At 43.4% G+C, this 24,680-nt stretch overlaps 1 protein-coding gene across 2 annotated transcripts; it reads right to left on the bottom strand.

Moving 5' to 3' along the window:
* Positions 1-376: 376 nt before the first annotated feature.
* On the bottom strand, positions 377-17,767 carry AP1S3 (adaptor related protein complex 1 subunit sigma 3). 2 transcript variants are annotated; one of them, XM_053986837.1, is made up of 5 exons: positions 17,468-17,767; positions 4,048-4,226; positions 2,753-2,861; positions 1,680-1,817; positions 377-859 (listed from the first exon to the last, which is right to left on the bottom strand). In XM_053986837.1, the coding sequence occupies exons 1-5, from the start codon at positions 17,468-17,470 to the stop codon at positions 824-826; spliced, it is 465 nt and encodes a 154-aa protein (XP_053842812.1). In that variant the 5' UTR covers positions 17,471-17,767; the 3' UTR covers positions 377-823. The 2 variants fall into 2 exon arrangements, with proteins under 2 accessions (XP_053842812.1, XP_053842811.1); XM_053986836.1 differs by lacking the exon at positions 17,468-17,767 and adding an exon at positions 13,297-13,350.
* Between the last annotated feature and the right edge of the window lie 6,913 nt (positions 17,768-24,680).

Below are 24,680 nucleotides of genomic sequence, written 5' to 3'. Positions count from 1 at the left end.
TGATTTTTTCTCTTCCGGTTTTCTCCTGCACTCATACTGCACAATTTCAAAGTTTGGAGCCTTTGGAGAGGTCCAAGGGATCTAGGAAGGGGATAGGAAAATGAGGAGAAAGACAGAAACAGGTGATCTGCATGCAACAGCAAAAAAAGGCTTCAGTGAACTTAGGAGAAGCCTACCTTCAAACAGTCTTCCAGATTGAAAGGAGGCATGGAATGCACTCTAGGAGCAGTTGTAGCAGCCTTATTAGCAGACTAGAGCAGAAAAGAGAAGGAGGACAGTGAAAGAAAGGAGCTGCCCCAAAGAGACACCTATTTCCTCATATACTTCAACAGTTAATCTTGTCACAACAAGTTTGTGAAATCAGGGCCCACAACAATTTGGCTTTTAGAAAAAAATTATTATTACAGCAGAATAACCATTACATTCAAAATAATGGACATTTGTACAAAAGTAGAGTCATACAGTCAGCAGTGAAAAAAACTAGTAGAAACACCTCTTCAAAGTATTGTCAGAGGAGCATCTTGTGATGACAAAACCCGTAGCTAAAAGACGTGGTACAAAACAAGAGCTGAGTCCAGCAACGAGAAGAGAAACTAGACTGGGGCAATAACAACTCTGAGAAACTCATATACAGAGTAATGCAAAGCACAGAGTTGTTAAACCCTTTGCTACATTAGCTGACCTTCATCTTCACCATTATACAAACAAACCCCTTCAGTTATTGGATTTTGGTACTCCTCTGAGGATCTGGCACATTGGGAAGAATTTCAGGAAGTGCACTTTAGAGGTGCATACAGCAGTTCTCTCTCCAGGTAGTTTAACATTAAAATGCAGGCTTGTTCATGTATTCTTCCACTGTCTAGAAACAAAAAAAAAAAAAAAAGAAACAGATGCATTATGGAAATCTGACGTTTAAATCATGCCATAGCACGGCTGTGGCTAAACTCATCACACCAGTGGCCTTTCCACACAGTGGCTGAGTTCTGTGTGCACAGGGCAGAGCAGGTGAAACCTGCTCAACTCCCACAGCACGGCCCAAGCCAGTTCTACCACTGTGCTGCTCCCTTCAGGATTGTAATGGATCCTTCACTACCAAGAGAAAAAAATGAATGAAACCCATCACATCCAACTATTTTTGCCATCCCTGCTCAGTGTTACTCATTACATTCCAAGTTACAAAAGAATTCCTGCAGGGTTCTGAAAAAGGGTTACATATCTGTGCACTGCAGAGAAACCACACAGGTGCTTCTGAATGAAAGCAGAGTTTGCCAGCACATACTCTTTCCAATTTTAAACGTTAATAGCAGGTCATGTTTCCAATGCTATTAGTGAAATAGAAGAGATTTTTCTGTATTTACATGTACATATGCATACATAAAATATGAGCTTAGATTATGTTCTTATATTAAAGAAGTATCTTAGATACATCTTAAACTATTTCTTAGTAAACTCTAGCAGTTAAGCTGCAAGAGAGCAACAGCTTTATAAAAAGACCCTCCAGATACCAAAAGGGTTGAATTGAAAGCTTATGTAACTGCACTGCTGTGCCTGTTGAAACTGAATGTAATACACACTTGGATAATTAAGTACCAGAAGTGCTTAGCTGTGTTTTCATCTCCTGTCAAACAAGGAAGATGTATGAAGATGAGGTGTTTGCCTTTTGTCCTCCTCTGCCTTACCTCCTGCAACATGTCAGACTCTTCTATGGCTTTCACTGCAGTCTTCTTTGAAGTCTCTTGTACTTCTCCACCAATTATAAACTCATCAAGAATAAAATAAGCTTTTTCAAAATTAAAGATAATATCCAGCTCGCACACCTGCCAGAACAAGAGGCCACAACCATGTTTAAACCATGTTTACAGTATTTTAAGCACTACTAGGCCAAAAGCTGTTGTGATGATCAAACATCCTCAGCATAAGCACCCCTGTGGCAGGTAGCAGGGTGAAGAAACAAACTGCATGTTATGTAATGTTGAAGCTTCTGCACATGTTCTCTCCACATATACAGACTTACAGCAAAGATAGTCCACTTATTATTAAGTTCATGTTGGTTGTCAGAGATCCAAGCTGACTTCCTGGCCCACTAACCCTATCACAGGTTCTACACAGCCCTTGCAGTATGGGTTACCCCTAGGTTCACAGTTTCACAGAGCAAGACAATTCCCTGCCCAGCAACAGCCACCAACTAACTGCTTTTTAGTTTTGAGGCAGTACAGACATGTCATGGCACGCTGACTTAACTAAGATATGAATTAAGGTAGGCAGGAAAATTTCAAAAATATTCAGAGAAAAGATGGGTCTCTTATATTCTCTAAAGACTTACTGAAAGACTTATTTGGACCTTAAAAACACATTGATTTTATCTTTTGCCTCTATGTCCTTAATTGTTACACAGTATTATGAGACAAACAAAACCAGTATACCTGAAGATGTCAGGAGAGAGAATTAAAGTACTTTTACCTGTTTTGAGTTTTTGAAATAATGTTTCCTGAAGCTTTCCCTTCAAATTCTATACCAAGACAGACATACAAAGCATCAAGATTTATTCTGGTCAAGAGGAAAAAAGGATGGAAAAAACAATCTTATAACCATTTCAGCACTGTTTTATAAAATACTCTAATAATTAATTTCATTCTGGACTGAGAGCTCCTGCAGGGCAAGTGCAGCAGATGGAACACAAAGAAAATCAGCTCCACATAATTTTGTTTATCAGACAGACAGGAATGAGTTCATGGGAGAAAGTGAAACCTACGTTTCCAAAGTATCTGTCCAGGAGCTCCACATATCGATGAACGACCTCTAGTGTCAGGAGCTCGTTATCCTGGTCTTCTATTGCACAGCAGAAATACAAACTAGCATACCTGGGGAAACAGGCAAAAACAGGCAAAACCATGTCAGTGAATAGCTGGGACCTCAGTGCTCTGCTCATCTCTTACACGTCATTCATATGACAGTTAATTCTTATCTAGTTTCTAAAATAAACATTTTCTTTCACTCTTACAGTGTCCCAGAGAACACTTTCAAAGTTCAGATGATTTAAACAAATTATTATTTTAGTTAGAAGAATCAACTCCACCCCTGGTAAAGTGGGACACCTGTAACACTGAAACAAGCAATAAATCAGTAGTAAGTAGTTCCTTCAGAGCTCCTCCTCCTGCTGCAACAGCACTACAGTAAGTGGGGTTAATTAAACTGTAGGAGGAGCTACTCCTTCTAATTAAAAAATAAAAATAAGGCAAAGATGAAAGAAGTTACATCTCAGTAAGCCTGCTGGCTCTCAAATGACAGTGTTTTACAGAGGGCTAGAATGTATGAAGCTGCTTAGACCAAAGAAGCTTTGTAACTAACTTGTACCAAAACTTTATGTTTAAACCAACCCAAGATCTATTCAGCTTGCTGATACTGTAGCTGGAGGCCAACTTGTCACAGCTTCTGATCAGATGTTTATATCCCTCCCATCACAGCATGGAACTCAGTTTTTGCTAAATGGGAGATGATTAATTTACCCAGTGTACTACACATTAAGGCTACATTTGTTTGCTACAACTTTGGGAGAACAAACAGGCAGTTAATATTAGGCATCGTGTAACTGGGGACCAGTGATTTCTTTGGAAAAGGAAATGAGAATTAATACTTTCCAGAGCAACAAATATTTCAAAACCAAAATGTGACAGAATTATGAAAGCACCTTGGAACAGTTCCTCCAATCTCCAATGCTGATAAAACCCAGCACACACATCTCAGCCAGGCTACCCTGTGCAATTTGAAGGGGTAGTCATTGCCTTCTAAACACCAATACCTATTAGGTTACTCCTGTGTTTCTCATTTGCCAGACTGTACCAGTATTTTCCACCCCACAATTACCCTGCTGGTTTGTCCAGGGACACTGCCTTGTTATACTCAGATTGCCAATGGCAGGCTCCTAACTCAGCCCAGCACTATGAGTGTTGTTTGCTGCTTTTCCTTAAGTGAACCTTTCTTTTTCCTCTCCTAGCATGAGTTATTCATATGAATAGTGATTATACGTTCTTACAAAATTACTCACACCTTTTGTAAACAAGCTTGAGGTCTTTCCAGTCAACAAAACTACTTGTTTTTTGATTGCGAGACAAAATAATCTGAATAATTTCTCGAATGATCTTTTTCTTCTCTTTATCAGGTAGCGTCGTGTACCATTTCTGAAGCCTTAACTTCCCCTGCCGACTGAACAGCAGTATAAAGTGTATCTAGAGCAAACAAAGCAACATGGTTAACACCAGGGCCATGGCCGGGGAAGAGCATTCCTCTGCCTGGCACCAGAAATCCGAGTCCTGGCCACACACCTCCAACCCCCGTGTGATGGTTGGACATGGTGTCACTGAGGTCTGGGGGAGGCTCAGCACAGCAAAGATCTCTCCTCTCTCCTGTTTCTTACCCAGGCAGCTCTCCCCACCCTGTGGCACATCTTCCCTAGGTAAACCCTTTACATCCTCTCCTACCCATCCTCCTTACCTTGTGCAAACAACAGCTTTGCTTCCTTTTCTGCCCCTGCCCTGGGGAACAGGAGGAGCATCACCAGTTTGCGGTGGTGAGAAGAGGGCACCACCCCCTCCTCCAGCAAAATCAGATGCCTCAGCAAAGGGAGTAAAGACTTACCCAGAACAGGAGTAGGGAAATCAGGATCAGTGTGGCAGAGACTAGAAATATAGAGACTGAGATAGCAATCGTAATCACTAACAACTCTGATATTGCACTATTTCAGATCACAAAACAGCAGGCTCCTAGAAGAGGCAATAAGGGGCAGAAGAAACCTACTTTGGAAAGGAAGTTTGACTGGTTTTACTGAAGAAATGAGGATATTACAAAATTCAGACAACTGTATTAGTGAAGGACAGACCTCAGTGAGAGATACTGTATTAAATAAAGGACAGTATCTATACTGTACAAAAATTTCAACTTTAAAGCTAGTCATAACTTTACAAGGTTTGACCTGTGATTGTTTCATGCTTAGCATAAATAGTAGTACTGAAATACACAAGAGCCAGCTTTTAAATGCCAATGGGGCTTTGGGAGAAAAGTATCAATTCACATTTATATAAATAGTACTACTAGCAGGTTAAAATAACTGATCATAGTGTATATTAGCAGTATAGTATTCCATTCACCCAGAGCATGAAAATGGCTTTAGGAATGCAGGACATCAATTTGAGGACAACATCCTTCTCCAATAGGACATCTCCTGCTAAATGGAAAAAAACCCATACAAACCCACCTGGGGGTGGGGGGCAGATAGAGATGTGTTTAATGGCTGAAGACATCTGAACTGCCCTGCTCTTGCCAGGCATCCTGACTGCTGTTCTCACCAGCAGCCATCCCAGGAGCCAGGGGTCTGCAGGAAGGGCAGCCGTAGCTATATCCATTTGTGTGACAGGTACACTGCCAGTTGTCCATACAGTCATTGGTGGCTTCCCCTGATGCTGGGGGGACCAGGGAGAAGCACAGGAGCCTCACTTTCCTCACTTGCTCCCAATCCTTGCAATGCCCTGATGCAGCAGGTCTCTTACCACATCCTCACCATTAGCCTAACCTTATCCTTCCCTAGAAGTTTTTCAATCTCTACCCTAATCCCTTCTGCTCCTTGTTTCCTGTTCCAGTTTATTGCTGTACCTATACTTCATTACTACATTTCCAAGTGAGGATTATAAAGTTAATGTTCGCAATCACTATGAAGATTACAACTCGGATTTCTGTGAAGATACAATCATTCCAGACTCTGGCAAAGTCTGAGCAGAGAAGTCAGAAGTTTCTACATAAAAGAAAAAAAAAAAAAAAAAAAGGGGAAAGCTACTGGATTTTAAACAAAGCAATCATTCATAATTCAGAACCATTCTCTAGCTATTGAGTTGCACAGTTGAGTAATCTGGAGATAAGAGTGCTGACTATACTGAGAAAGACTTCAAATTAGGGAAAGGAGGAAGGTTTTAGTCATGTGTGTCTTTGGCAGGATCTACTACTGGATATAAGGCTCTTGCCATTGTTAGTCTAATGTGCTTGATAAAATTACAAGGATTTTGTAGCTGCATTCTGCTGAGTCCTATAATACTCTCCAGACAAGCTTCCTAAATAGAAACAAGTATGCTGCTGGCAGGACACATGGCCTGATTACAGTGAAGAGCAAAGCACCATGGTTTTGCTTTTCTCCGTTCATACTACCAGCTGGGATTTAACATGGGAATCTTCCAGCTGCCAGGGTTATCCCTTCCCAGGTGATGTAGGGACTCCCTGTCCACTTGCACACTGAGGAGCTGGCTGAATGAAAGGCTATTTTGCTTGCTGCACAGCACATTAACTCCAAAGCCCTTGTAAAGATGAGGATGTTTTGAAAACAGAGCACAGGTTCCACAGTTAAGAGCAGCAGGTCAGCAGGAGTCCATCTAAAAGCCATTGGGTAGAGGTAGCAGCTCTTTGATAAACAAATTTCTAAAAATATGGTGAATCATCAGATAGGAGAGGATGATCAGATTTGACTGAAAATGCAGGGAATGAGTCAATGAATCTCTCAAAAGCTGACAGCATGTTCAGCATAAGACTGTGAGCTTTGTGGCACCCTTTGTCTGCAGTGTTTCAATAGGAAAAGAAAATGAAAAGGTATTCTGGTTTAGGGTCAGCTGTTGGACCCAAGAGACCTTAAACCTGAGTGCCTGCATGTAATACACATATATATATCTGCAGAACTGCAACCTTATGCCTCTAAAAGGTTTAATACCACCAACAAACCAGGGAATCACTGTGAATATTACCACCACTTTCTGCCAATTAGTTACTGCAGGATGTTATGCTTCACCGATAGGAAAGTGAGCTGCTCTCCACTTAAACCTGCTTTGAGAACTCCACGGATTCTTCTACACATGCAGGTGATGTCTCACCACCACTTTTATGAGCTGAGGCAATGTTCTTTGCAATCAGAAAATATCCATTAATGCTCCTAGATGCATAAACAGTCATACACAAGCTCCAAAAATCTCATTTTTTTGTGTCTCCTGTCCCACAGTGTCATATGCAGACTGTAACTGCATACCTCACATGGCAATTTTATTATTACATTAATATATACACATAGAAAATGGCACAATTCTAAATTTTATAGTCTGCAGTAAAATAGTGCACCCTCAAGCCTAGGTACATACCACTGGTCAGCTAAGAATTACTGTAACAAAACAACTTATTAGAAAGCTGCAGGTGCTTAGAAGAAAAAACATCGTGTGTAGGGTTTCTTCTCTTTTGGTTCTTCTTCCTTTTCCTAATTTCTGAAACCCCTTCATTTTGGGGAACTCTGTAGGAGGTAAATAATACATTCTTAAAAGGCTAAATGGCTTTCAGCATTTTCAATTTCAACATCCAGTGCTGTTCCATTCAGTTCAGCTTTGCTCTGCCCAGTGCCACTGTCATGACACAGCACATTCCTCACCCTCATGGCTCTGTTCATTACATCCCACTGGAAAGACATTGATGCATCAATAAACCTGGTAATATTAAAGTACTGCACAAACACAAATCTAACAGCTCATCTGTCCTTGCTCCTTGACTGTGAAAACATATTTGCTTTCCTATAGTGCTGATGACAAGATAGATGTTGATTAAGAAATTTTTGGTTCATTTTCAGCAGCCAAACTGCAAAGAGAAGTAGATTATCCTGCAATGCTTTACTCATCTTTAGAAGTTCTAATTCCAGAGGAAAACAAAGGCAAATGACTTGCTACAAGCAGAATACCTTAGAAAGCAGGGTGCTTGGCTGCCTTTCTTACCATCCCAGGGCATGCTGGCTGTGACTAACAATCACCAGACCCAGGGCTGATGCCAGAGGGAATTTTTAGGTCCAAGACTGAGTGGGTTGGGATGAAGAGTACAGTTCCTAAGAGAGCACTGGCTTCCTTCACATGTGGAGTCTGTGCAGACAAGCTTTGGTCTGGGAGCTGAGAGTAATTTTATTAGCTTGTTTTACTGAATCAGACCAAACCACCCACACCACTGTGCAAAATGACCTCCATAAACATCAGTAAATAATCCAAATGACTGCACTTTTTATTTGTAGGCTATTGGAAAAATAGTTTGTTGAGTTATTTTTTAGAGCAAACATTTAAACCAGATTTCTAAACTGAAACTCTATCCCCTTCTCATGCATCTATTAATCAATTGCAGCAGTTACTTAACAGACTGCAAAGTTATGGGACCTTCTGTTCTATCAAGATTTACAAAACTGTACCAGGATAAAAAACAACACCCTTAGTTTCAGGGCTATTTAAAAAAAATCAAATGCTAGATTTTGACATAGAATAATTTACCAATAAATAGAATAGACATCAAAAATGCAAAATACAGAAGGTTTGTGTATTCATGAACAGCAAATAGGAGAGAGATAGAGGAAACTAACACACACTGTGATTTCTTTCCACCTTCCTTGAGGAACCTTTCCCTCCTTTAACTAATGGGCTGTAGCAATCTGATAAGCAGCTCACCCAAGCTTGTCTCTGGACTGCTCCCTGCCAGGACTACAGGTCCCCTTTGGTGCAGCCTTCCCCACTGTTTGGCCATTACACACTTCAGACTGATCAAACACATTACAACTGGCTCAGTAGTTTCAAACTTGGATCATTTTTGCCTTTACAGAGGGTTTAAAATTTAACCTAATCTGCAACAATTAGTACAACTGTCTAAAGGGCTGCATTCCATTACATACACACCAAACCACTTGCAGGGGTGGCAGATAAAAATGAATACATGAGAAAGGGGCTTTCCTAGAGTAATTTCTCCAGTTCACTGTTTAATAACACCAACATGTAAAAGATGTTCCATTTCTTCCTGCAAGGTGATCTCCAGGGGTGTGCAAGAGGCTCTAATTCACCTCACTGTGAGAAATAACATGCACTAGAACTGCTGCACCTCTTCCTGTAATTCAACCTGCAGAACATTGGCTGACTGGTTCCAAACCTGTTCTGTGGCATTTGGCTTCACCATGTCCCCGGGGGAGGAGAGGAGGACAGAGATGGGAACTCATCAAGGAGCCTCAGGGGAGGGGAGGCAGAAGAGGAAGACTGCAGAAAAAAGAGCAAGAATTCTCTTTCCTGTCTGGGTGTGTGGTTGGGCAAAGATTTGCTTGGTGAGGCAGCTCTGTCACTTCAGCAGCTCTGGGCTTACACTCTGCTTCAGCTGTAACCTCTCCAAATTCGGTTAAAAGCCCTCCAAAATCAAAGCCACCTTTATAAAACAGACACCTGAAATTCACATGCAAGTAAAATCTGCAAATTAGGAATTGCTATCCTTAAACAGACATCTTGGCAGAGTGAGGAAACTTTCAGCTTTCCTAAAAACTTTCTGTAGGGCAACAGACAATACAAGACATGCTAATCAATGAAAATTCCCAGACCACATAAAATGGGAAGTGGGATGAAAATCCAGACCTTCAGCTGCCAACAGAAGCCTGGGGAAAACCAGCCTGACTGGCTGTACCTGGTGAAGAGGAAGAGACTTGCTACGATAAAGCTCTTTTTTAACTTATTCTGATTCCCCTGAAGTCTGCTTGATCTGCTGCCACTGTTTTAGTCTAATAGATTTCATATTCTGCTTCTCTTTTACTATTTTTCATTCTTTCCTCTGATATGAAAGAATCTATTTCCCAACGTAGACAGCTGTCCAGATGTTTTTATCAGTTTTTATTTGTACGTCACAACTGAAAATCGACAAAACCTACTTTCACTAAATTTTCTCTTTTAAAAAATATGAACATTCACATTATTCCAGCCATTAGCTTTTTTCTTTTAATCTCCAAAACATTTCAAGAATAAAAAATTCCTTTTAGTTTTTGCTTTGTTTAGTGAGGTGGGTTTTTTTTTGTTTTGTTTTGCAGGAGAGGAGGAAAGTAAATACTGAAATTAAAAAAAAAAAAAAGTGAACACAGTTGGTTTGGAATGCCAGGTGTTTAGGATGAAATGAGAAAGATGCACTGAACAGACCTATTGACCTATGAACAATCTACCTACATGAGGACAAGACAGAATACTAACACACTCAAGTACAGGTGTTTTGGTATTCTGCTGTTACATGAAATCCCATCTGGCTACTGACCTTTAATAAACACTCTGGGGTTTCAGACACTTCTAAAGCAAATATGTAAAATTCAAAACAGACTACTTTATTAAAAATATTAATTTCCTTGTTTGCTCTGTCACTAAAACATTTATTCACAGCAGCACAGGAGCTGACAGATGTTTGTTAAATACTGTTGGCTCTCAGCTTTAAAGTTTCAAACACCTACTTAGTCTGTATGATGTAAGCAAATAAGAAAAAAGAAAATATACACAGACCCAGCAACACAGAAATTCTGAAGCAATGTATTGCTGCCTACCTGGCACAGGATTCTTCCTCACTTAATCTCCATTAGAAACATTTCTGAGCAATTTCCCCTGAACAATACATCCAAAGTCCATGCAATAAAAGCTGTGCCAGATCATTATAGGCACACGTGACCATAGTTACACATTGATTTGATGCTTTTCATGATGCAGAAGTCACCCTTATCTTATTACTGAAGATTTTAAATGGACTAGCACACCAGCATTTCAAGGATATTTATAACATATGGTATTGATCCAGACAGCAACAACCTTCTTGATAGCCTCATTTGAGTTAAATAAAACTATAATCAAAACAGTATAGCTGAGCTCAAGCTGCTCCCTCCTGATCCCTAACTAAGGACCAGAAAACAAAACTCAAGGAGCTTTCTAAGTGCCCAAGCTCCCTCTAGCTCTGCTCCCACTCATCTCTGTATGAGTCCTCCTGACCTTGGCTCATCCCTCATAAACTGGTGGCATTCCTTCACCAGTGAATCCATTCCTCCCTACAGCACAGGCATGGACTGGTGACATTCCTGCCCAGTGTCCTCCCTACAGCACAGGCATGGACTGGTGACATTCCTGCCCAGTGTCCTCCCTACAGCACAGGCATGCCTGTGCCTCCTCCTCACAGGCTGGGCTGTCCCACCAACAGCGACAGACTTCCTGCACTGCTCTGGAGAGCAGAGGCAGCACAGCTTTCCAAAACAGCTCCAAAGGGGTAGATGCAGGCAATGGCATCCAGGTTTTACAGAGGATAATTACTCTCAATTTTCCTGAATTTTTATTCCTGCAAGTGGAATTACTCCAGTTTTCAGGTAATAAGTAAGCACAGACACAGGCTGGAGTTTGCCTCAGGCTCTGCCATAGGAGAGCAGCCCAGGGAAGCAGCCACACCACTGTCCCTTCAGTGTCACCACAGGACAGACACAGCAGGGATGCGAACTGGCTGAGCTCACAGAAAGCAGCAGTTTGAAGAGATTTGAAACAATTGTTAGCTAGGTAATCACATCGCTTCTGCCTCCTAGGCTGGGCTCTTAGAGATGTTTTTATTTGCTTACATGACTTTGGGAGGCAGAGGACCCCTTCATTAGGTTACTACAAGGAGGAAGGGACCAGGGGAGAGGCTAACAAGCTGCTGAGAGCTACCCCTAATTCACTACAACCCCAGTGCACTTTACAGGCACAAGAAGCTATTTTTCCAGCCTGTTCCTTGAACTCAAAGTGAAGAAACAGAGCTAAAATCTCACCCAGTGGATCCCAGCAAAAGGTTTCTCTTTTAGTTTCATTTCCACTTGTCTTATCAGTTATTTACAAAGCCCTGCTACATGAAGGCACTGCAGTGCCCTTCCCTTGCCTCTGACCTCTCTAGGAGCAAAGTTAAAAACCTTTGCTCTGGGACAAGGCAGGCACACCCAGATGGTGACAAGCTAACCTGGCTCCTCAGGCAGCTGACTGCTCCAGCCTGGCAATTCCCATGTGCAGATTGGAACAGTGCAGATTGGCAGCAGCCTCACACCCGTTCCTCCAGCTCCCAACAAAGATGCTCACAGAAAACCTGAGCTCCAAAATGACTAAGGATACATGTGAGCTCAGATCATGTTTATAACTCTGAAAGAGCACAGAATAATTTTCTGGAAACACTGAAGCATTTAACTTATGCATTTTCAATTAAGAAATTCTCCATTCTCCCTTTTAAAATGGCATTTTTTCATTAAGGTAAAAAACCAACATGGATTTATCCTAAGTATAAACATAAAAGAAGCAATCACTGTTTACAGAAGGAAGGGCCAGAGCAGAAAATCTTCCGAAATGCTTTATATGTTGGCCCAATATTTAGCCTGTAGAATAAGAAAGGATCAAAAATTCATTCTGCTATTTCTCCAAGTCCTGTCATGAGACTTCAAAGAAGGGAAATGCCTGAGGTACTGCCTTTCCCATCCCATCTCCTGAGCCCAGAGGCTGTTGAGAGTTTCATGCAGCACCTCCCACAGCTTCTCTAGAGCTCGGAGCACACAGGCACTCACCCAACACCTCACCTGCTCTCCTTCCAGCACAAAGCCTTGCACGACAAAGGCACAACATGGTGCATTTCTGCATTTTAATCAAACAACAGTGAGTCTGTTTCTCATTCCTTTGTAGTTAGTGCCCATCACTTACCCTAGGGGGCTAAGCAGAGGATGGTGACCACAGAGCTCCTGTGCTGGTTAACAAGCCACTGAGAACTGCTTGAGTGTCTGAGCAAAACTATCCCCAAGCTCCAAAGGCAAGCAGCAAGGCAACAACAGGCATTTACTGGTTAGTGAAGAGGGATTTTAATGCCCTCCTTAACAGAGGAGAGCAGATGGACATCCTACATAAACTCAGCAAGCTAGAGAAGAAAAAACAGTGATGCATGGAGTACCTAGGGTTATATCTGTAATATTGAAAAACACACATCAGGACATTCCAGGTCAGACAGGCATGCCTGGCCAGAAAAGCACACCAAGTTTGCTTTCAAACACACAAATGGAAATTGCACCTTCCCATCCTAACCCAAAGCCTTTGCATGCAGTATTCCTACTCCCAAATGAAGTGCCATGCTTGCAGGACTGGATCTTGCAACTCCCTCTCTACATTGCAACATCTGCAGAAATGCAAAGGCCCAGGGGTGGCCACTCAAGAAAGCACAGAGCCAACGCAGCCAAGAAAATGCAGATGACAGCCTGCAGGAATAGGACAGTAGGAAATGAAAGGGCAGGGATGGAAATCAGTAACTGGGCACATGTGATACAGACAAAATTCTTTTCACACAAACAGTATTGTTTTAATTTAGGCATCACTAGCAAGACCATGACTGGCTCACAGAAATGCCTGATGTGGATGCCAAAGCATAAACCTTGCAAGTACTTGAGGGAGGGGTAGGCTCTATGTGCCCTCCCTGACTCACCAGTTTCCTCAGTACTTTCATCACATTGTCCTTTTGCATCTCTTGCAGGTAACTGATGGCTTCAGAAGGTCCATGGGATCGTTTATAAAGCATGGGATTTTGAAGCAACTAAAGACATGGAAAAGCAGCAAAATCTGTCATTTTCTCACCTCATGTCAGATCCAGCTGCCCATTATCCCTGCAGCCTTCTTCCTGCATTTGGCATCCCTAAATGCCATGGCGTTCTCTAAAGCCCTCTAGGCATCCCACATCCTAGTAACTCCTGGCTCTGAAATGCCTGCAGTTTCCTTATTTCTTTTTAAAATATATATTTTTTTTTAAAAGAAAATATTATTACACTGCTGATTATTAAGCAAATAATCAGCAGATGATCTACCCTAACATTTTATTTGCTTTCCAGAAATGAGCTTAATATCCAGGGATAGTAAAGCATGAATGGCAATTCCTGCATGGCCTGAGCAGGCTCCAGTATTAAACAGTGACCATCTGTAATGGTCACGGGCACTCGGAGAAGGAACATCCAAAACTGGCAAGTCAGAGATTACACACTTCCAAAGAATTGTAAAAACATTTTTCCTCACGAATCCCACAGAACACTGTTCTGAAGTCCAACTGAATGACAAGGAGTAAGAGAATGCCAGATTATGGATCAGCCCCTGAGCTGTACTCTCATCTAAGCAGCTTCCAGAAGGACACAAGCATAAGGAACAGGGCATGTGCAAAATCATGTGGTAGTCCCACCCCCAAGAATCAGAGGTTTAAGAATTATGGGACAGGAACTGCATGCAAACAACCAACTTGTGGCCCCACCCTTTATGTAAAGAGGGTTTACTGGGACACCCACAGCACGCTCAGCAGTGGACTGAAAAGAGTCATCTACACTGTGTACAAAAGTATTCCCATTTATTTTTTATACATTTAGTGATTAAAAATTTCACAGGACATACCCTGATTCTTTGTAAAGCAACCAATCTTTAAGTGTTCATGATTTCATGTGTTTCTATCACTTCCCCTGCAGTCACCTCTTTGCAAGCAGAAAGTCTACAAACTCAGGATCTTCTACACAGGATGATATTCCACTGCCATTTTACCATAGTAAAAAGTTCACTACAAGACAAATCAACAAAGAAATACCACATGAACTTTTTTTTGTCATCTAGTGTAAGAACTGCTGCCTTCAACAACACACTGATTTATCTGTCATTTTCTCTCCTCTCATCTGTTCTAATCAGTTGTCTTCCTTGTCTTTCAGAGGTAAATGCCTACAGGCAAGGTTCATTGTCCTCGTGAGGCCAATACACAGCTCTATCATGAATGGAAAATAAGCAGTCATTCTTAGAACTGTAAATAGTAAATTCTGTGCAGCACTGAAAACATCTTTTGCAGATCTACGTCCATTTTCACCATTAATGGCATTGAGAGTGTTGATGAGATCAATAGTCAGAAGAGCTGAGAGTTCATTTCCAAACACCAGGGAAGTGTCAGCAGCTGCAGTCACAGCAACTAATATTTCCACCCCAGCTTCTAGATCAGTGACTGGTTATCAAATGTCTTGCTAAGTGGAAACAGTGCTTGCCAACTCCTTTTCTATTCAGGCCAAGTACATTTTTAGAGCAACGGTGCTCAATGGGATTCTTTTGATCTTTCTCCTGGGTTTCAGATTATGCCACAAGTATTAATTTGTCTCCCTGTAGTGATGAGTAGCACAGGTAGGAGGGAATCACACCCTTTACTATACAGGCACCAATTCTGCATGCAGAGCTATGCAAGCAGAGCTCTGTATTTATTCACAAAGGTAATCCTGATAACACTGAGGCAGCAGTAGGATCGAGGTGTTGCAACACTTACAGGCACAAGAGACTAACAGCAACACATGTCCTTGGGGAGACTTATCTTTTTCTCCTCTGTGCTCTCTCCCCACTCTCTGACTTCGTTAAGACAGCAATCCTTCATGACATGTATCTCTGCTGCACCCACATATATCAGGAAGCAGAATTTAGTCTTTCTAAAAAGTAATTTTTAAAAAAAAACATGTCACAAAGCACAAGCTGGTCATACAAGCTGTGTTTCTCAGCTGGATATGAAATCAGCTTTGCTAAACAGACTCTTCCCTGAAACTTACCTGGAAATCTGCAAGAGAGCAAACAATTGGAACAACCCTCTTGCTAAGACATGGTACCATTTGCACAAGCACCTTTAATTCCAGCTCAAAACACAGAAAAAGGTGGCAAGCACAGCTCATTCCAAAACAGAGGAACCAGTCTATGGAAAGTTTAAATGACCTGTGTAAAGTTCATCATTTGAGAGCCTGGATAAGGCTTCTTCTTGGTTTATAACCCAGCAAACCCTTTTTTCTCGATTCATAACTGAGTGTTAACAACCCCTACGCCTTTCCAGAGACTAGATGACAAGAGGAATTTAAAGCTAGAGCTCCCTGACAAATGCACCGTTTCATCAGCACCAGATTCTCAAGCGAAGAACAGGGTAAGGCTGACAGCACTAATATAATGCAGTAACACCAGCAAGTGCTTGTACAATGGCCTCAAAAAAAAAAATAAAATTCTTACTTGTAAAAATGCATACTCACCTTGTAAAATTCTAACCATCAATACAGCAGCCAGACTCCAGATCGTCAATAGCAGCACTCTTGTAAAAGCAGTGCTCCCCTGGGACTATCGTGAGTGCTTTGAAAACTGGCATTTGTGAAGTACCCGCATCAAGGAGAGTTCTGAGATCAGATTCCCTGAAATCAGCTCCCATATTTACTGACCTTCAAGGGCAAAACAGGAACTCAGTTGTTTACATAAGCTTTACCAAAGGGAACTGGGTATGTAGGGCTGTCTCGGGGTGTAACCAGAAAAGTTACATCTCTACAGGGACTTAAGGTGTGGAGACTGCATTGCCATCTGTAAACTCATTACTGTGCATATTCTATTTGCAAACATAATGACAGGTACACCTTTCTAAATACAGGAGACTAACACATATTTAGCATTCTGGCTAAACCACTAAAGAGAAACAACATAGTCTGCCTTTGCGGATGGAGACAAACAACAGCACTTGGCTTCCACTGAAGGAGTTGAGAGGCTTCTGTTCAGCTGCACTGCCAGTAACTGGTAGTACAGGTGCACACAATGGGCAAATTGTGCAAGACAGCAGCTTGGGGCATGCCCGCAGAACCTGCCTCAAGCCTGAATTATCAAGCAGTGAGATGGTTTCTCTATTAACAGGCATCATTGACCATCTCTGCTTGGGAGCCTGCAGTCCCCCCGTGGGGAAAATCCAGCTGTTCTCTGGATGCTGGCCATCATTCTTAACAAAAGAGAGCATCCACAGCGACCTTTTCTGATCTCAGCAAACCAACACCAAGCGCAGCACTGGAGAGGCGAAGGGTCTCCCTTCCCGGACCCTGTCCGTCCAGCCCTTTAACCCGAAGGGCTGCTGCCCCTTCCAGCTCGAGCCCGCCACTGCCAGCCCTGGAGCCGGGTCGCACAGTGACACTGGTGACCGATAGAAGGCTCAGAACCAGACCCATACGCTCTCGCTGATGCACTACCTGATGGAAAGGTGCAGCCACATCCCAACAAGCCCCATCAGACCCGGCAGTGGAGCAGAAGCACCCGGGCTGGAGGCAATGCTGCAGTGCAAGCTCTCCACTTACCTGACAACAGGGAATACACCTGGGGAAAAGCTCTTCCCAACGATCCCGTCACAAGAAAACCCACCGCCCAACACTGACCCGCTTTGCCACCAGTCAGCCTAAAGACAGACAGATCCATACGAAACCTCACTCGATCCTCCTCCAGGCATTGGAGCCGACTGGCACCTCTGCTCCTCGAGTTACAGGAAGACTTTTAAAAGCCTCTCTGTAACAGCCTGGTTTTCCTGATTGTCTAAGAAAGGCTCTCGGCGTGACCCGAGCTCATCCCGAAGCTCGGAAAACAAAACGGAAAAGAACAGAACTTTCATTTCCCCCGAACAGGTGCAAACCTTGCTCGAGCCCGCCTGGGAATGGCTTTCAGCGTGCCGGCGCAGCCGGTGCCGAGGGGCGCGGGCAGCCCCGCTCCGCCCGGCCTCGCTCCGCACCCTCACAACGCGCCCGTCCAGGGGCTCGGCGGCTCCGGCGGGGCACGGGCAGCTGCTCCCGCCCGGCCCGGCCCCGCTCACTCACCATGGTGCGGCGGCTGGCTGGGAGCCGGCCCAGCCCGGCCCGGCCGCCTCCGTCCCGCCCGCCCCGCTCAGGTGAGGCCGGGCCGCATCGCCTTCCCACAATGCCCCGATAGGGAACTCCCGGCGCTCCTCCCGCCGCCCCGGGGAGCGCCGCGGGGCACGGGCAGGGCTGCAGGGACGGCACCGCGGGGCAGGGGCCGGGGCAGGGGCAGGGCTGCACGGAGCGACAGCCCGGCAGCGAGGGTGCTGACAGGCCGCGTGTGCCGGGCCCCCGCCCTGCTGCCCCGTACGAGAGCCGCTCAAAGGGCGCCTTTCTCACCTCGGCACAGCCGACACCAATAAAACGCAGTTATTGTCATCCGCTGGCTCGAGCTACTCCCCGGTCAAGCATTCATGCCCTAAAGACACGGGTAGATCTACAGGCATGATTGCTCTGCTGCCCATCTCCATCAAAATGGAACTCTGATAGTTTAAATACCTTCAGTGACTGGGCTTGGCTCACCGGTGCTTTGTGATGCAGCTGGATGAGAGGGCAGGACATCAGTAAATCCCTGTAACCTGTGGCGGGGATTTGCTGATAAGCAGCTGGTGCCAAAAGAATGCGCAACATCCATAGACTCAGCACTTGAATCAAAAGATCTAAATCCACCCCTAAGGCTTCTCAAATTCCTACGAGGATTCTGATCCAGATGCAAACTACCGCAGGAGCATAAAGTGAGAAGACTTAGCGTGCTTAAGTCGCACGTCTGTAGTCCAAAGGAGAGACATCTCCCAGAGCACGGCATGCATCAGTTGAGGACATGGATCCCAGCTGCTCGGGGAGGGAAGAACTGTGCCCTGCTCCTGGGTACAGTGGTGCATGTGAGCCATCAGTGAGAAAGGGAAAGAAATCCAAAGGCACCTGGTGACTTCAGGGATCCCTGTGGTGTCAACAACAACCCTTCTGCAGCCTCTGGCTTCAGAGAAGGGAGAGAGATCCCTAATTGCTAAAAGCAATTGTGCATGTACAGCAGAGAGGACAATTGGGTTGAAACCTGCTCCCAGTTAGAAATGCAAATTTGCAAGAGCAGAGTGCAAATGCAGGTGAGTGCTCCTTATGCCCATTCAACAGTGTGGAGGTAATTTCCACATTTCCCTAACTGTGCATGATCCTACTCCCCTCAGCCCTCCGTAAGTTTTGTGTTGGTCTATACAGACACACTGTTCCTGGAGTCCTTCACTGCTGCTTGCTGAGCTGTGGTTTCTGCATGTTGCAGCCCCAGCCCACCAAGCAGCACGTGGCACGCTGTGCTGTGATGCTGCCGGCTGCTTAGTGCTCTGGTTTCACTTCTGGAGTGCACCACACACGAAGTACAAGGCCCAGCTCCCCACAGATCTCAGAGATACTCCTCCATCTGCTCACTTGCCCCTGGCCTCTGCCCTTCCCGAGTGCACAGCCCGGGCCCATAAAGCAGCACGATCTCCAGAGGGCAGGAACATCTCACCCTTTGTGCTGTGGGGTGCAGCACATCCCCTGCCGTGCTGCCAGACAGCACTGGCCTCACTGGTTTTACTGGGGCACCACCTTGCCTTCAGTGAGCCTGCCACACACATACTTAGTGCAATCAGAATCTGTTAAAGCAGACCAAAACCTTTTACCACATTCTCTGAAAGACACACACAAAGTGCCACAGTACCCACACCGCCTCTCCCAGGAGATAAACATCTGCCTTCCCCATAACCATGTTCATACATACCCCTGTCCCTTGCATCCCTTGCACCCCCAGCTCTACGTGCTGTGGCCTATGCAGAACAGGGGGCTGACTCTGCACTTAAACCCCAAACACTCCCTTGGTGAACGGGGAGTGCTCACAGAGAGCACTGCAGCTCTGGGAAAGCCAGGTCTCAGAGAACACTCAGAACTGGATTTGCCTAACACCCACGAACAGGGATACCACAGTGCAGCTGTAAAACAGATGTGAGGCATCAATACTTCCATCTCCAAAAGGAATTTAAAATTAAGGGATGAACATACCCCTTACTCCCCACCTGTGTAATTTACTCAGGTGATGGACAACAATATTTTTTTGCTTAACAACTGTTCCCCAATAATTTTACTTTTCTATGCAAAGATGTTACCTAATTAGGCCATAAACTCAAGAGAACCAGCCTGCTGCTTGTGTGGTTTTGCAAGTAATCAGAAAAAAGTGGCAGCAGCAGCAAACACAACATGCATAGAGCGAACATTAAGAGCAGTAACCAAAGTCAGCCTATTATGGCCAATCTTGGAAGCTGGCAGAGAGAAGCCCTAGAGAAACAGGCCTGCAGATATAGGATCATGCCTAAATTAGATGCTTTCCAGCTCAGAAAGCCAGGCTGCACTTAATGACTGCCTAACTAGCCATGGTAAGGACTTGGAATTCTCCCCTCCCTGCCTCTCGGCCACTATCACTGTGTAGCTGCATAATTTTCTGATAAAGAAGATAACCATCAGTAGTTCCTAGCTGGGAAGTTTGAGCTATTAGTGTTACTCAGCAGGGGGAGGCAGCTGGGGCACACAGTTGTGCCAGGTGAACCAATGGGGTGAACTTATGTCAGTTAAATGCAACAACATGAACTCCTTCCAGTGCTTCCCTTAGGCCCAGTTAGTTAACTTGAACATGAATGTTTGCAAAGTAATGCATATTTATTTCTCTAACTCAAAACTGCTGCAAAAAGCAGAAAGCAGTTTTGAGACCCTTCTTTTTTGGCTTCCTCTTCTGCATGGAAGGAGTATAAATATTTTCTTTTTTAAGGGTTCTTTGAAACAGGCTTTAAAGAGAGGCAAGGAGCTTTTTACTGCTTTGGCATATTTTATCCTTTTTGCTTATATTCCACTCTCCTAGCAGCCTGTCATATTCAGAAGTAGAAAACATTCACACCAAGAGTTACAGTGGATTCAGTGAGCCTTGAGTGCCTACACCTGATGAAAAAACTTCCCTGGCTCCTAAGTAGCAGTTTTGGTGGCTCTGGGCATTATTTATGTGAAAAGAAGTCATTGCTAAAATGTCAGATGCCTAAACCTGCAACAGGCTTTGTCTTGGGTCCTCGTAATCTCTGCAAGCTTTGTGCATTTCAGAAGCTAATCCTGAACCATATAAATAAAGCTATATATTCAGCAATGGTTTACAATTAATTGGGAAGTTATTTTCCTGTGCATTTTAAGAGAAACAAATCCTCTCAGCTTCAATTAAGAGACACAAACTACTGTCTAAAGAACAGTAGGGAATGAAAAAAATCCAACATTTTCACTTCCTTTGAAACAAAACTGCACAAGCTTTCCTTCTGAAAAAAACCCAAACCACCCTTTTATTGCAGGAAGAAGCCTTTTCACTGACACCGAGTACCACAACAAATGAGACAGAACACTGAACACTTATTCTGATTCTAGCCAGCAGATGCTTTGGTGTTGTTTTTCAACACCTGAACTGAGCTCACAGACTCCTTCAGGTAAGTTGCCCTGTGCAAACCAAGGAGTTGAGGCTGATGAACACTCCACTTGGTGATTTTATAGGAGACCTGCTGTGCAGGTTTTTAACCACTTGATACTAGGTCTGTGGGGGAAAGAAAAAAACTTTAAAAGCCCAATTTAAATTCAGCTGCAGGAGGTAGCTTTTAATTGCACTTCGGATCAATAGAGAAGCAACCTAACACTTGCACTTGGTTACTAGGCAGGGCTTGTACTTTTCCAGACTGTTTTTCCTGTGTTCCCTTTTCCTTATTTGCTCACGAAGTCTGGATTCTCCACAATTTAAGTGCAGAACAAAGCATTCATATCACTAGAGCACATACCAAATCATGTACATGTGCCACAAATGTTGGTACCTTATCAGCAGCAACATGTTCAGTAAGTAATCCCAACATTTATAAAGTATTAGAAAAGTGTTAAAATAGCAATCCAAATAATTATAGTCTGTACTGAAGTGATAGGTGTACACAAGCACTTAAAGGATGTCAAGTAGCATTCTATTTAATTTTCCAGCTGTATAAAATTAAAAGCAGGCCAAAAGGTAAACAGGCATTACCAAAGCTCCATCAAGAATCTTTTCAATCCAGAGAAAACTTGTTCTTGTAGCCCTCTTGTGTTCAGCTGGATTAACAGCTATTACAGCCACAGCATCCTCCCTTATCTCCCCAAAATCACAGCTCTGCATGCCTTAACCACACTGCCAGTCAGTTCTTTGTCCTGTACACCTCCACTCAGTTTCTTTCATGGTTTTCCTCTTTCCATCCCGGTTGTAAAATCAGAACCCATTCAGGCTCCCGTGCTTGCAGGCAACCCAAGCTCCTGAAACAGCAGAGTGCCCAGTTGGTCTATTCATACCATAAAACAGGGAACCAACTGCTTTGGAGTAGGAGGACTAAAGCACCCCTTATTGCCTCAGTGATCATGCTGATATTCCCAGCATTTCTTCTCCATAAAAGGACTGTAATGAACACAATTTACAGCCTTGTTTCTCTCTTTCAGTTAATGCCTGTGAGTTCAAGTTTTAAATTGAGTGTCCCACAAACACCATTTAGACACGTGCAATTCTCTACCCTTGCAGAAATCACCCTGACATTCTCCAAAGTCTGACTATTGACAGTTCTGTTTATTCCACACGTTCCCTGCCAATCACCAAGTTATGGCTGCACTACTCTGGGTGCCCAATGGGATGGAGCCTTGTAACTGAGGATAAGGAAGTGGGTTGTTTCCTAAACCACACTCACCTTCCATGTCTGCTGCCTCAGCCATCCCTCATTCAACCACTGCAAGACAGACCAGCAGGCTCCGGTGAGCAGGGCAGTTGTGCTTCAAGAGCTGCTTTCGCCTGTCTCAGGGAGCCAAACTCCACCATGGATGTGCTGCTGTGGAGGAAACCTGGAGAAGGAGCCGTATACTATGGAAGAAAGAAAGAGAAATGAATGAGAACAGAGAAAAGACCAAGGACAGCACTAGAACTGACAGCCAGCCATGGCTTAGCAGCAATGCCATCAAGGAGTACAGGCAAGCAGTGCCCACTCTTGATCAGCTGCACAGGTGCACTTGAGCTCATGAAAACTTAAGAGTCTGACAGATACACATGTAGATTTTGAGAGCAGCTGAAAACAGGCTTCAGAAAGAAGACTCAGTATAAATAGTGCAAGGCATAGTATCTTCTTTACTTGAAAGACAGCTAGAGTAGCAAAGCTAGGAGCAAGTTAAACCCTAATGTGTATTTCTCTATAAACAAGGTGAAGAGGATAAAAACAGGTACCTCCACAACCCATAATATCTTTGTGATACAAAGCAATTTAGGAATGAATGTACCAGATTTTCTGCAGACAAGCTAGTTAATCTCACCAAAATTAAAATAATACATCAAGAGTGAGTAAAAGAATATGCTTTCACTTCTTTGTGTGACCAGATTATATTTGTCAGAGTATAAAACTTGTCAGAGACCCTGGGTACAAATGTGAGTCAGACAGCAGGTAGTTGCAGCAACTCAGAGCTGCTGATATGCTGGGGGGAAAAGGGTCATGCATAGAAGCAAAAAGCAAAATTTCTCATGACCCCATATCACTTTATGATTTGATATTTAATATTATGAAAAAAATTGTAGAGATTTTATTACTGATATTATTTTGAAACTTTGATTGCCAGATAAAACAAGTAATGCTGTCTTTGAATCGGTTGAACAATTAGCTTTTGCATATTAAAAAAGACTACACAGCTGCCTAGAGCCCATGCCCTTACATCTTCCAAAGGGGCAAGAAACTTTACAGGATCACTTGATAGCAGCCACTTCAGAGATCCTTGATCCTTGCCTTTTGTGAATGAGAGGTAGAGAAAGCCTTCAAAGGCCACATTGAAACTCCTTGTAAGGTGGTTAGTTGATGACAAAATTAGTTTTTAAATGTTAGGCTGGCAGACATTCATCATTTTCTGTAGCATTTGATCACGGCATTTCAGAGTTAGTCAGGTCATTCAGCACTGAGGACTTGGTCAACAGACATAAAAAACCTTAGAGAGCTTTCCTTCTGAACTCTGTACTAGTGAATATGATCAACATAAAAATCTGTCCCTTTCCTGCATCTACTGTATTCTAAATCTCCTCAATGAGTGAAGTCAACACTACAGGTACTAAGACCTGGCACAGCTATCTGAAATGTAAATGAAGTTTTCAGTATCAGGAATTTGAGAAGTGATCAACTGTGCATTCTCAGTTAGAAAACCAATACATCTGTTTTTGTGCTTTCACTACAAGGACACCATTTGCAACTATTCAGCATCTTCAACTTTAACTAGAGTTAAAGTTTGCCTTATTCAAAACATATGATGGTCTACATAGACATCTAAGTAGGCTTTTCTGACTATAGATCAGCAACAGTTTCACTTTTTCCAGTCAGTTTTTGTTGGAACTAGAAAACACTAGAATTTGCCTTGGGAAATGTGAGAAGTTTAAGCAGTTCAAAATGAGACATATGTTTAAAAAAAAAAAAAAAAAACCAAGAAAAATTATTATATACCACACAGGTTCTTCAGCCCTCATTCAGAGGTGGCAAGTTTGTCAGTCTTCCAGATTCCCTCTCTGACTCCCAAATACCCCAAGGAAGCAGTGAGCCACACACCATACTCATCAACCAACATTCAGACATTCCAAGTGTTACAAAGCCAGCCAGTGCTGTATTTGAGCCTATGAAGACTGTGAACAACTGTGAGGGATAAGGATGCTTTCCAGTTTATTTCCATCCTTTCCCTGTGAGAAAGTATAACGAAACAAGTGCAACCACAACTTCTGTCACTGTGTGCTCTGTATAGATTATATTGTAGGCTGTGCTCACCCCATCCAGCAAAATTAGCATTTCTTTGGCACCTCAGACAGGTCCAAGGCATCTCAGGAAAAGATCCTCTGTAGATAAGAACTTTTGCAGAGCTCTGAAGGGCAGCCAGATGAACCAGAGAAGATGTCTGTGTGAGCTGGCAAGCAGAACACAGGATAGGGTTATACATCCCTAAGTGGGATCACACAGCAGTTGTTCATGTCTCAGCTCACTGGTTTATTGTGGGCCTTTGACCTGGTGCAGCTCATTCAGTTCCAATACAACACACACAACAAGCTCTCCCAGGAATCTACATTTTGTACGTGGGGCACGTAAAGGAAGAGCCAGAGCACAAAATGGAGATTGTGTTTTCACAGGATGGAAAAAAAGATGGATCATCCAAATAGACTAAG

This window comes from Vidua macroura, chromosome 10 (assembly GCF_024509145.1).
Source record: "Vidua macroura isolate BioBank_ID:100142 chromosome 10, ASM2450914v1, whole genome shotgun sequence".
NCBI classification, from domain to species: domain Eukaryota; kingdom Metazoa; phylum Chordata; class Aves; order Passeriformes; family Viduidae; genus Vidua; species Vidua macroura.
This window is presented reverse-complemented; position numbering and strand designations above follow the sequence as displayed.

What these genes read in the sequence shown, in the direction of transcription:
- AP1S3 (XM_053986836.1), bottom strand. Translation starts at nt 13,335, where the DNA reads ATGCAAAAGGACAATGTGATGAAAGTACTGAGGAAACTG. An exon ending in CTCAAGCTTGTTTACAAAAG is followed by an intron (nt 2,862 to 4,047) that starts GTGTGAGTAATT and finishes CTGTTTCCCCAG; the next exon opens with GTATGCTAGTTTGTATTTCT. An exon ending in TGGACAGATACTTTGGAAAC is followed by an intron (nt 1,818 to 2,752) that starts GTAGGTTTCACT and finishes TTGTTCTGGCAG; the next exon opens with GTGTGCGAGCTGGATATTAT.